This window comes from Megascapheus bottae, chromosome 19 (genome assembly GCF_031878675.1).
Source record: "Megascapheus bottae isolate mThoBot1 chromosome 19, mThoBot2.hap1, whole genome shotgun sequence".
Lineage (NCBI taxonomy): Eukaryota > Metazoa > Chordata > Mammalia > Rodentia > Geomyidae > Megascapheus > Megascapheus bottae.
Window position 1 is genome coordinate 30,527,195 of NC_143527.1, and position 13,249 is coordinate 30,540,443.

The following is a 13,249-nucleotide window of genomic DNA, read 5'->3' on the forward strand; positions in this document are numbered from 1 at the left end:
GGGTAGACATTTTGATGTTTACCCTCTGATTAACTCTGGGCACTTAAGGTATATCTGCCAGAGGTTCAGATGAGGTAAAGTTGATATCGAAGCTCTTGAAGGAGAATGAAAAAAATAGGAATGCACCAAAAAAGTAACATTGGAAGGTGAGATTGGCCTACTAAAGGCCTGCTTGAAAACTGGTACAACATACTCTAAACCAGCCTTCATTTAGTTATATTTAGGAGACTTGACATGTGCCTTAAGAAGTGGGTTTGTACTATGTGACAATATATATTGAAATTATTCTTGATTTCCATTTAATGAACTATTTTTATTTATATGGGTAAAACATACCTCAGTATGAAAATGTTTCATATTTTACATTTAAAGTCATCTTCCTGAGTCTTATCTAAAGATGTAGCATTTCTGGCAAAAAAATGCATTTTATATTTGGCTTTCACTGTGGTTACAATCTGAGAGAGTACGTACAAATGACTAGACATATTTTGCTCTTCTGGAAATTTTAAGCTCTTTTTTCCGTTCTTCCTTAAATGCATAGGAACTACAGTGGGAGTGGTCTGTGCCACCGACAGAGATGAACCAGACACGATGCATACTCGCCTAAAGTACAGCATTCTGGAGCAGAGGCCCAGGTCTCCTGGGCTCTTTTCAGTGCATCCCAGCACAGGTGTTATCACCACAGTCTCTCATCACATGGACAGAGAGGTAGCTTCCACGTTTGCAAAATGTCATTTTTCTGAGGTCTAAGCCTCCTGTGCTCGTTTCTTTTTTATAAGTTGTTATCCTGTGGATAGAGTTTTAAAGTCACATGAATATAAGCATTCCTGTCATTTTCTCCTTTTAAATAAAACATTTCTATTTCCTTATGTAAGAGGAGCCATAGGAATAGAAATATAGAAAAAATATCTCTTAAAAAAGCATTTCTGTTAACTATTGTCTTACTTTATTCTGGGTGTGATTAGTTAGTTCCACCTTGGTAAAGACTACATTTCTTACATAAGATAATGAGCTTTATTTCAGGAGTGTCAATCAGACTCTAATCTCTATCCAGTCATAATACATGTACATACATTTTGTGAGGAAAGGATTAGATGAGATGAAATTGATGAATTATGAAAAGATCTACCATACCATTTGCATGATAACAATGGCATATTGTCATGTATGTGGTAATTTATGTTTAAATGTGTATGCTTATTTTAATTTGTCTTTTTAATTTGCTTGCTTAACTAGATAGGTGCTATGTTCAAACTAAAAGAAGAAATAAGATGAGTTGTCTAAGTCAATTCTATAGAAATTTTTCTTCTTTTGTTATTATTATTTCTCTTTTCATTTTGCCAGCCAGTTTTATCTCTGAATTGTGAATGATTAGATGAAGCAGATGAACTAGATTTATAGGTATAAAATAACTTTGTTGGGATACATTAATTGTCCCACTATAGCTAGAATAAATAGATAGATGAAGGATAAAATACAAAATAATATCCTTAAAAAGAAAGTACTGTAATTTAATGCTGAAAAAGAAAAGGGAGGATGGTAGGACTCTGCAAAAAGAAAAAGTTGTACAAAAGTTTTGTTTTTTACCATTTTAATTTTTTTAGCATCAGAGCATCTGTATGATAAAGTACATAATAAGAGTGAATAAGAAGTTTTAGAGAGATATAATTAATGTTTTGTATCTTCACATTATATAGACAGAATATAGTAATTAAGGTTTCAAAAATCTGTCCTCAAGTTTTATAGAATAAAACATGAGGTTTAAAAATAATAAATTATTTAAGATTATATTTGTGGAGCCAAACCCAGATCTGTTAGCTTGTTGAAAAAATATATAACGAGATTTTGTTTGGAACAATGACAGAGGCAAAGAAACAAGTTTGAGAGACAATGAATTTAGTTGAAGAAAAACATGAGATATTTGATGTACAACATGGAAGGGAGAGCAAGTAAAAGGAAGACAGAGGGATGGGAGAGGGAACCACAAAATGAGAAATGAAGAAGGGGTGGTTATAGGCTAGTAAATGAAAGGCAACCAATAATAATTATGTATCACAAGCAATTGATATTTCACCATCACTACACGATGTGAAGCTAACAGTGATTTCTTAACTGTTGAAATCAATCCCAGTTTTTTGCTGACACTTCCCCTAAAACTCTTCTCCACTGAAATATTGGTCATTCTCTTGCTTCTCTGACATTTCCTCTTTCATGTCTTTTATTTAGTCTTTTTGTCCTCCCATCCTCTTATTCCCTGTGTCCTCAGCTCCTCTCTTTCTGTAATCTTCCCTGGGTATTTGTTTTCTGTTGTAATTTCAACCACCATGTACAGGCTGATGGCTCATTCCCAAGGTGGTATTTCTAACCATAGTTTCTCCTTAAAGTACGGGGCCATACAGGTACCTCTGAATGAATTTCCTTATATTTCCATTCGACATATGAAACTCAACACAAGCGCAACAAAAGGCATGCCTTCACTAGTTCTTGCCAACTCTGTCCTGCCAACTGTCTGTTGTTACTTTGTATTGGTTTCTCATATCCCTACCCAAGAAGGACACCTGAGCATCAAATTCCACATTTCCTACCTCCTAACATGCATCCAGAATCTACTATCAATACCTACTCCATTTTAATTCCCAATCAACCACCCCCTTTTTTTGTCAGTTCTGAGGATTGAACTCAGGGCCTGAGCACTGTCCTTGGGCTTTCTCAAGGTTAGAGCTCTATCATGTAAGCCACAGCATCACTTGCAGGTTTTTCTTGTATTTGGTACCAAGAAATCAAACCCAGGGCTTTGTTTGTGCTAGGCAAGCACTCTACCACTAGGCCATAAAACAGCCCCCCCTTATTGCCCCCCCACACCCCAATCAGCCTTCTCTTTCTTTTTTTTTGTCCTTTTGGATACTGCCTCAGATTTGAATCAGGAGTTTTAAGTTATTAAGGGAGTCTGTGATAGGTTGCTTTAACTCTCAACTTAGTTTACTTCAAATTATGCTCAATATTTAATACAGATATTTTTTACAAAACTCAAATGATGGTGCTTTGTGCTTTCATTCTAACTCCCATAAAACAACCCTGAATTATTTGCTAAAGCTTTGGTCTATATTCTTTGTATAATTTCACCTCTGCCTATATTTTCATCTTTTCTATCAAATACTTAGACTATGTGCAAAGATAAAAGTCAAATAAAACATATATCCACACAAATTCAAGTGTGTAATTAACACATTAGTTCAAGATTAGGGACAAATATATGCCACATTAATTAACCATTTTTTTTTGTTTTTAGGTTGTAGACAAGTATACGTTGATAATGAAAGTCCAAGACATGGATGGTCAATTTTTTGGATTGATCAGTACATCGACCTGTATCATAACAGTCACAGATTCAAATGACAATGCACCCACATTCAGGCAGAATGCTGTAAGCATCTACGATCAAAAATCTATCTTTATTGGTCTTTTTATTTAATCTAAGTTAATTACATATCTGTCATATTTTGAAGCATGTATATATTTCATTGGATATTAGTTTGGATATTATATATTGATCTCATTTATGATAGTATTTATATAACTCCCTCTTTTTCAGATATTTTTATTGTAATTAATAAAAGGGTTACATTATATTCGCCAGATAGAAGGTGCATTAATTCATATACATTGATACCCTTTCTCATGTCTTGGTCCCCATTTCCCTCCCCCCCATGCCTACCACTCATCTTGTTTTTCCTCCCTTCCCTATCCAATTTCAAATAACCAAATACAAATATATCTAATGTATCATATAACAAAGCAAGATAATGTAACAATATAAGATAACCAAAGGACAGCAAAAGAGATGAGAGATAACATAGTACATTAAGAACAACAATCACTCATTATATGGCTTGCTTTTTTTCTATATCCTAGAGGTCCTTTCATTTAACATCATACTGTATGGCCTTGTATATCTAGGTTGTGTTCTATTGCAAATCTCTGCTATGAGAGCCCAAGATTTCTACTAATTATGACAAATGAGGGAAACCATTGAGCCTATGTTCCTTTGAGTCTGGCTTACTTCACTTAATATGATTTTTTCTAAGTCTTTCCATTTCTTAACAAATAGGGTGATGTCATTCTTTCTGACAGCAGTGTAGAATTCCATTGTGTACAAATACCACATCTTGTGGATCCACTCATCAACTGAGAGACATCTGGGTTGTTTCCATATCTCTGCTATGGTAAATAGTGAGTGCTGCAATGATCATTGTTGTGCTAGTGGAATTAGTATGTCCTTGTTTCTGGACAATTGGATAAATGCCTATTAGTGTAATTGTTGGGTCATAGGGGAGCTCTATGTTTAGTCTTTGGAGGAACTGCCATACTGCTTTCCATAGTCGTTGAATGAGTTTACACTCCCACCAACAGTGTAGTATTGATCCTTCCTGGCCAGATCCCCTCCAGCATCTGTTGTTATTAATTTTCTTGATCCTGGCCCTTTTAACTGGTGGGAGGTGGAATCTTAGAGTTGTTTTGATTTGCATTTCTTTTATGGCCAGAGATGTCAAGCATTTCTTCATGTGTCTATAGGCCATTTTTGTTTCTTCTTCAGAGAAGACTCTCTTTAAGTCTTTGGCCCATCTTTTAATGGGATGGTTGTTACTTTGGAGATTAGTTTTGCAGCGATTCAATTTTTTGAGTTGTTGGTATATTTTAGATATGAGGTCTTTGTCCGTTGTATGGTTAGTGAAGATCTTCTCCCCTTCTGTAGGCTTCCTAATTAATTTACTAGCTATATCCTTCGCCATACAGAAGCTCTGCAGTTTAATGCAGTCCCACTTATCCAGCCTTTCTCTGATTTGTTGTGATTCTTGGTCCTTATTAAGAAAGTTTCGACCTGTGCCAAGGAGGCCTAGTGTATCTCCTATTCCTTCCTGTAACGTTTTCAGTGTGTCAGCTTTTACCTCCAGGTCTTTGATCCATTTGGAGTTAATTCTAGTGCAAGGTGACAAAGAAGGATCCAACTTTAGTTTTCTGCAGGTGCTTATCCAGTTCTGCCAGCACCACTTGTTGAAGAGGCTGTCTTTCTTCCATTCTATTTTTTGGCTCCCTTGTCAAAGATTAGGTGGCCATAGATCTGTGGTTTAATATCTGGGTCCTCAGTTCTATTCCATTGGTCTTCAGGCCTGTTCTTGTGCCAGTACCAAGCTGTTTTGGTCACTCTAGCTCTGTAATAGAGTCTAAAGTTTGGTATTGAAATTCCTCCACAGCTGTTCTTTCTGCTAAGAAGTGCTTTTGGTATATGGGATCTTTTATTATTCCACATGAAATTTTGGATTGCCTCTTCTATTTCTTTAAAGAATGTCATTGGGATATTGATGGGTATTGCGTTGAATTTGTGGATAGCTCTTGGCAAGATTGTCATTTTCACGATGTTGATTCTTCCAATCCAGGAGCATGGGAGGTTTTTCCATTTCCTCCGTTCTGCTTTAATTTCCTTTTTCAGGGTTTTAAAGTTTTCATCAAAAAGATCCTTTACATTCTTACTTAAGGTAATTCCTAGGTACTTTGTTTTCTTTGAGGCTATTGCGAAAGGAGAGGAAGGCAGTTGATTTTTGAGGGTTAATTTTATACCCTGCTATATTTCCAAAGTTTTGAATCAGATTGAGGAGCTTGGAAGTAGACTCTATAGGATTCTTTAAATACAGAATCATGTCATCTGCAAAGAGGAAAAGTTTTACTTCCTTTTTCCCTATTTGGATCCCCTTTATGCTTGCTTCTTGCCTTATTGCACTGGCTAGGAATTCTAATACTGTGTTAAAGAGGAGTGGAGAGAGTGGGCATCCTTGTCTCTTTCCTGATTTTAGAGGGAATGGCTTTAGCTTTTCGCCATTAAATATAATATTAGCTGTGGGTTTGTCATGCACAGCCTTTATTATACTGAGGAATGTTTCATGGATCCTAGTTTTTCCAGAGCTTTTAAGATAAAGCGGTGTTGGATCTTGTCAAATGCCTTTTCTACATCTATTGAGACAATCGTGTGACTTTTGTCCTTGCTCTTGTTGATGTGTTGAATTATATTAATTGATTTGCGTATGTTGAACAAGCTTTGCCTCCCTGTGATGAGTCCTGTTTGATCATAGTGTATAATTTTTTTAATGAGTTGTTGCAGACGGTTGGCCCGTATTTTGTTGAGAAGTTTTGCATCGATGTTCATCAAAGAAATGGGTCTATAGTTCTCTTTCTTTGATGAATCTCTGTCTGGTATGGGGATGAGGGTTATACTGGCTTCATAGAATGAGTTTGGTAAAAAGCCTTCATTTTGAATTTCATTGAAGAGCGTGAAGAGTATTGGTGTGAGTTATGTTTTGAAGACCTTATAGAATTCAGCAGTGAATCCATCTGGCCCTGAGCTTTTCTTAGGTGGAAGGTCTCTTATTGCCATTTCTATTTCAGTGCTTGAAATAGGACTATTTAGTTGAATTAGTTATTCTTGGTTAAGTGTGGGTATGTTAATATTGGCTAGGAATTCATCCATTTCTTCTAGATTCTCAGATTTGTTGGCGTAAAGGTTTGAGAAGTAACCCTCATGATGCTCTGGATCTTGGTAATTTCTGTGGTGACATTACTATTTTCGTCTGTGATTTTGTTTATTTCAGTATGCTCCCTTCTTTTTTTGGTAAGATTTGCTAAGGGTCTGTCAATTTTGTTAATTTTTTCAAAGAACCAAATCATTGTTTTGTTGATTCTTTCTATATTTTTTTTACTCCAATTCATTTAATTCTGCTTTCATTTTAATAATTTGCTTCCTTCTAGTGAGATTAGGGTTGGTTTGTTGCTATTTTTCCAGGAGCTTAAGGTGAGACATTAAATTGTTGGTTTGCGATTTTTCCAATTTGTTATTGTAGGCACTCAGGGCTGTAAATTTTCCTCTGTGTACTGCCTTTGCTGTGTTCCAAAGAAGCTGGTATTGTGTGCTCCTTTCTGTTAAATTTCATAAACTCTTGGATTTCTGTTCTGATTTCTTTGATGACCCATTGGTGATTCAACAATGTATTTTTCAATCTCCATGAGTTACGGGGTGTACGTTGGTGGAGATGGATGTTCAGTTCCAATTTGATGCCCTTCTAGTCTGAGAGAGTGCAGGGAATAATTTCAGTGTTTCTGAATCTGCCCAGGTTTGTTTTATGCCCTAAAATGTGGTCTATTTTGGAAAATGTTCCATGTTCTGCTGAAAAAAACGTATATTGTGTTGTTGCTGGGTGGAATAATCTGCAGATGTCTGTTAGATCTAGTTGGTCTATACATTTGTTCAATTCTAAGGTTTCTCTGTTGAGTTTTTGCCTGGTTGATCTGTCCATAGTTGAGAGTGGTGTGTTAAAGTCACTGACAATCACTGTGTTTCGATCTATGTGTGGTTTCAGTGAAAGTAAAGTTTGCTTGATGAAGTTAGGCGCTCCGGGATTAGGTGTGTAGATATTTAGGATGGTTATGTCCTCCTGGAGGGAAGATCACTTTAGTAGTAAGTAGTAACCTTCTTTGTCTTTTCTCACTAGTTTTAGTTTGAAGTCTATTTTATCTGATATGAGGATGGCAACTCCAGCAAGTCTATGGGGGCCGTTAGCTTGATAAAGTTTATTCCAACTTCTCACTTTCAAAAAATGTTTGGTTTTTGGTAAGATGTGTCTCTTGAAGGTAGCAGAACAATGGAGAGTTAAGTCCATTGATATTGAGAGTCAGGATTGAGAAACATTTATTAGTTCCAGCCATTTTTAAAAGCTTTCATTGGGACCTGTGTCTTGACAGTTCTTGTGGTACTTAGATGGTATGAGTTTTAGGTGCCATTTCTTTCTCTGTATTACATTTGTGTTGGTTTTCTATGTGTAGAACATCTTTGAGAATTTTCTGTAATGTTGGTTTGGTTGCTACATAATGTTGAAGCTTTTTCCTGGAATGGAATGTTTAATTATTGTTCTCTCATTTATTAATGAGAGCTTAGCTGGTTAGAGTATTCTTGGTTGGTAGTTATTTGACTTCATTGCATGACATATATCCTTTCAATCTCTTCTTGCTTGCATGGTCTCTGCTGAGAAATCTGGGTTATTCTGATTTGTTGCCTTTATAGGTGATTGTTCTCTTCTCCCTGGCTGCTTTTAGGATCCTTTCTTTGGTCTCTATTGATCCAGTTCAGATTATAATGTGGTGGTATGAGTTCATTTTCTGGTCAGGTCTGTATGGGGTTCTAAAAGCTTCTTGTATCTGGATGGGCCTGCCCTTCTTGATATTTGGGAAGTTTCTGAGATGATTCCCTGAAGTATATTTCCAATACCATTGACCTCTTTCTTCAGACCCTCCTCAATACCAATTAGCCTTAAATTAGGCTTCCTAATTTTATCTTGGAATTTCTGTAGCGCTTTCTCATATTTCCTAGATTTGAAGTGACTCATTTTCTCTTCCTTCTCTATAACAACTAAATTATCTTCAACCCCAGAAATTCTCTCTTCTTCATTGTCTAACCTGCTATCAAAGCTTTCTACTTTATTCTTCATCTCCCTTGTTTCTAATTGCTCATTTTTGATGCCTTGCATCTCTTGTTTTAGATCATGTATTGATTTCTTTAACGCCTTGATTTCCATGAGAGTGGTTAGCTCAGCAGCTTTATTCTCTTTGGTCATTTGTTGGAGTTCGCTCACCTTTTTGTTTGTAGATTCTCTGAATTCGTTCATTTTTCTCTGAAAAAACTATATTATGGCCTCCTTTATGGCTTCCCCTTTTTCACATATCACCTTGTTTATGGTTTCCTCTTCTTTAGCTATGGCTTCTTCCCTTATCTCTTTCTTTATGGTTTCATACTTTTCATTATATCAATTGCATTTGTATAGCACTTGGAAGACTCTCCTCTAGTTTTGCCACTGACTGCTCCATTGCCTGTTTATGTTGGGTGGCTCTGTGTGGCTCTGTCTGTAGCCGGTAGGTCTGTGCCGTCAAGCTCTGTCTGCTCCGCGGCTAGCGGGGCTCCACGCTGTCTTCTTGTGCGGGTATTCTGCCTTTTTCCTCTCTTGACTGAGAGCTCTGTAGCACTAAAGCTTTCTTAGGATCAATTTTTCTTAAACAACTGTCCCCTATGCTGCCAGAACTTGTATCTTGGTGGGAGCTCAGAACGACTCACACTGAACCGCCGCCATCTTCCGCTGATCTTCTCTCCCTTCTCATATAACTCCCTCTTGCATGCCAATCACAATATGCTGTTCATTTGTAGCAAAGTTCTTTCATTTAAAAGATAACAGTTGGTTTGGGAGTGTTGCCTAGTGGTAGAGTGTTTGCCTAGCATGTATGAAGCCCTGGGTTCGATTCCTCAGTACCACATTCAGAGAAAAAGCCAGAAGTGGTAGAGTGTTAGCCTTGAGAAAGGTCAAGGAGAGTGCCCAGGCCCTGAGTTCAAGCCCTAGGACTGGCAAAAAAAAAAAAAGAAAGAAAAGAAAAAGAAAACATTTAATTAAACAATACTATTTGTTCTGCAGCTGTTTTGAGATAACACATATTTTAAAAGTACAAGAACAAATATTTAGGGAGTGAAAGACATCTTTTAGTTCCTTTATAAAGCAAATTTTAATGAATTCTTCTTCCAGTATGAGACATCAGTAGATGAAAATGCGTACAACGTGGAAATCTTACGAATACCAATAGAAGATAAAGATTTAATGAATACTGAAAATTGGAGAGCCAATTTTACCATTTTGAAAGGAAATGAAAATGGACACTTCAAAATCACTACAGACAAAGGGACAAATGAAGGCATTCTCTGTGTTGCAAAGGTATGGTAATGATGGATAATTAGAATTTGGTAACTAACTTTTTATCAACAAATGGTGGAATCAACTATGTAGTTTCAGGTAATGAACTCCGCAAATTGAGGGAGAATATAAACTCTGTTTATTCTAAGGATTCTAATTTCATGTCATGTTGTCTTCCATAATTTTATTGCCAATTGACAGTTTCCAAGAATGTGCCTGAACATTCCTAGTGATAAAGCAATATTTGTTTGCTTATTTATTTACATGTATCTTTAAGTAATTCAGTTTGTAATAAATGATCACCATGACAGTTTGATCAATGTCACTTCATCATTTTCCTCCAATCGCTTCTCTTATTACCTTCATTGCTAATCTTGCCTCCTATTGTTTTTTTTTTTGCCAGTCCTGGGCTTGAGCTCAGGGCCTGAGCACTGTCCTTGGACTTTCCCAAGGCTAGAACTCTACCACTTGAGCCACAGCACCACTCCTGGCTTTTTTCTGTGTATGTGGTACTGAGGAACCTGGGTCTTTGTGCATGCTAGCAAACACTTTACCACTAGCCAAACTCCTAGTCCCAATTGCCTCCTATTTTCAATTTGAGAAACAAATTATTTTCTAGCAGTTTTATCAGTAAAAGTTTTGTTTATCATGCCACATCTTGTCTATATTTTATGCAAAAATCTTAGATAATTGAATTAGTCACAGCCACCCCCACACCTTATATAGTTATATCTTCATATAAGAACATTGAATTTTATGACTATATTTGCCCACCCTTCATCTCTCCAATTTTTCTGCTTCTATCTGACCTTGAAATATGCCCCAACATACGTTCCAGCTTTCTGGTATTCAATTTATTAAACTGTTAAGTTAGATATTCAAAGAACTTACACGATTGGAATCTTCTCTGAATAAATCAAAGTTTTAGTTAATGCATTTGTGTATATATGATGTGATCCTGAATATGTTTACAGATATACACATATACAAAAACAGGATTATATCCATGGCATGAATATCAAAAATATTTTAATCACTTCCATGTAAGTGCAAATTTAGGTCACATCAATGAAAATCAGTATCAGTGAGACCTATTTTTAATTTTTTTGCCAGTCCTGGGGCTTGAACTCAGGACCTGAGTACTATCCTTGGACTTTCTCAAGGCTAGAGCTCTACCACTTGAGACAGAACCACTTGCAGCTTTTTTCTATGTATGTGGTATCGAGGAATCAAATCCTAGTCTTCATGCATGCTAGGCAAGCACTCTACCACTAGGCCAAACTCCTGGCCCAGAGACATCTTTTTAAAATCAAGCAACATAATCTGAACATTAGAAATTTACATCTGTCTTGCATAATTTGTGAGACAGTCTTCATCAGCATTAAATAAACAGTTCCTAATACTCTTCATTCCTGAATCTTTAGTTAGAATACATTTTGTGGATTCTAAGATTCAGAATCTTTCATCTCTTTTTGATGTATGCTAGTACATGGGCTCAGACTTGGGATCTTGTGCTTTCATTTAGCTTTATGCCACTCAAGGCTTGCACTTTACATTCATGGATCATTCTTCTACTTTTTGCTACTTATTGGAGACGAGAGTCTAGTAATGGTCTTTTCTGCCCTGGCTGGCTTTGCATTGAGATCTTCATTACTAGCTCAGGATTACAGATAAAGTCACAAGAGTCCAACTTGAAATGTTCTTGGCTTCTTAAAGGACTTATGATTACTAATATTTCAATCAGTTACATATTATTCATCCACTTCAGTTTTGCTAATTAGTTAGCCAGTGATTATCTTGACAAGCTGAAATTAAAAAACACTGAAAATATTATTTATAAATTTTGCTGGGCTTTTCTGCCTAAAGACTCAATTATAATCATAGCTTTTTCTTTCTTTCTTTTTTTTTTTTTGTGGGTCATGGGGCTTGTACTGGGCCTGGACGCTGTCCCTGAGCTCTTTAGCTCAAAGCTACAGCCCCTGGGCCTGGGTGTTGTCCCTGAGCTCTTCAGCTCAAGGCTACCACCCTACCCTTGAGCCAAGCCCCACTTCCCATTTTTTAGAGGTTAATTGGAGATAAGAGTCTCGGGTCATTTTGTGCCCAGGCTCGCTTTGAACCTTGATCCTCAGAGCTCAGCCTCATGAGTAGCTAGGATTACAGGCATGAGTCATCATGCCAGGCAGCTTTTTTTTTTTTAACTTCAGCTTGAGTGAATATAGTTTTGGCTTTAGGGAAATCAGTTTATCTTCTTCATTTTCCTTGTTTGAAGTAGGAATGATAATAGTTATATTAGTGAATTTATCCTCACTCCTTAGAGTATTCTGCAGATTTCAAGTCTGCTATGAAGAATAGTACAGATTACCTTTGTTTTTCTGTTATACTGTGCGGTAAACTGAATACATGTTCAATTATTATCCTCAAATTGTCAACAATGTAATTGTCATTAACAAAAGTGAGTGTGGCTAAGAATTACTTACATCATTCTACAAAAGAGATAATCAAGAAAAAAGTAGATGTTAAAGAAGAAATGACACCCTAGATGGATTTTTATTACCATAGGAGTTGAGAGAGCTGAAGTTCTTCACAGAGTAATGAAAGAAAACATTTCTAATACCTCTTCTATGAGACAGAAAAGCCTTGTATCTTTTCAGTGTGTTGAAGTTAATGCTTGATTTTGAAAGATTTGTCAAATGCCTCAGATCTAAGTTAATGTTAATTCAATGTTGTTTATCTGGAGAGTGTGACTCCACACATGCCACCCTATTTGACATTCTTATTTCTCTGTATTTCCTCTTGCAGGATAATACTCCCTTGTGTGAATGAATTCTAAAGCTATTTTAGAAATTAATTCTCTACAATTCTATTAAAATTTTGGATGAGACTTGGTTACAGTGACTCACATTTATATTCCTAGCTACTTAGGAGGTAGAGACCAGCTGGAGCAGTTTCAGGCTGGCCTGTGCAAGCATTATAGAGACCCACCAGACAAGTCGTATTTGCAGGTGCCTACTTGGAATACGGTTTAGTTGACTTTTACAAACTTATTAGCACACGATAACCTCTATGTATAAAAGAGATAAAGCCATTATCTAATAACTTCATTATTTAATGAAGCACAACGTTCATCTTGACAAAAGTTCATTTTCCATTTGAAATATCAAATATATGATTGCCAATCTAATACATATGTCCTTTATTTGAAAGCCACTGAATTATGAAGAAAACCGTCAAGTGGTCCTTGAGATTGGAGTAAACAATGAAGCTCCCTTGACTAAAGATGTAATCAGAGTGACACCCATGAATCGTGCGTTGGTTACAGTTCACGTGAGGAACCAGGATGAGGGGCCTGAATGCATCCCTGCATCCCAATATGTACGGATTAAGGAAAACTCAGCAGTAGGCTTGAAGATGAATGGCTATAAGGCATATGACCCTGAAAATAAAAACAGCAATGATTTAAGGTACAACATAAT

The 13,249-nt window shown here is 36.4% G+C and overlaps 1 protein-coding gene across 2 annotated transcripts in view; it reads left to right on the plus strand.

Annotated features, from left to right (window-relative positions):
* The window catches only part of Dsc3 (desmocollin 3), a 46,587-nt gene that overhangs the window by 16,946 nt on the left and 16,392 nt on the right, over window positions 1-13,249 (plus strand). For both annotated transcript variants that reach the window (XM_090353586.1, XM_090353588.1), the window contains 4 exons: window positions 542-708; window positions 3,290-3,424; window positions 9,612-9,797; window positions 12,981-13,237. In XM_090353586.1, the coding sequence (XP_090209712.1) occupies window positions 542-708; window positions 3,290-3,424; window positions 9,612-9,797; window positions 12,981-13,237 (745 nt within the window). The remainder of the gene's footprint in view (window positions 1-541; window positions 709-3,289; window positions 3,425-9,611; window positions 9,798-12,980; window positions 13,238-13,249) is intronic.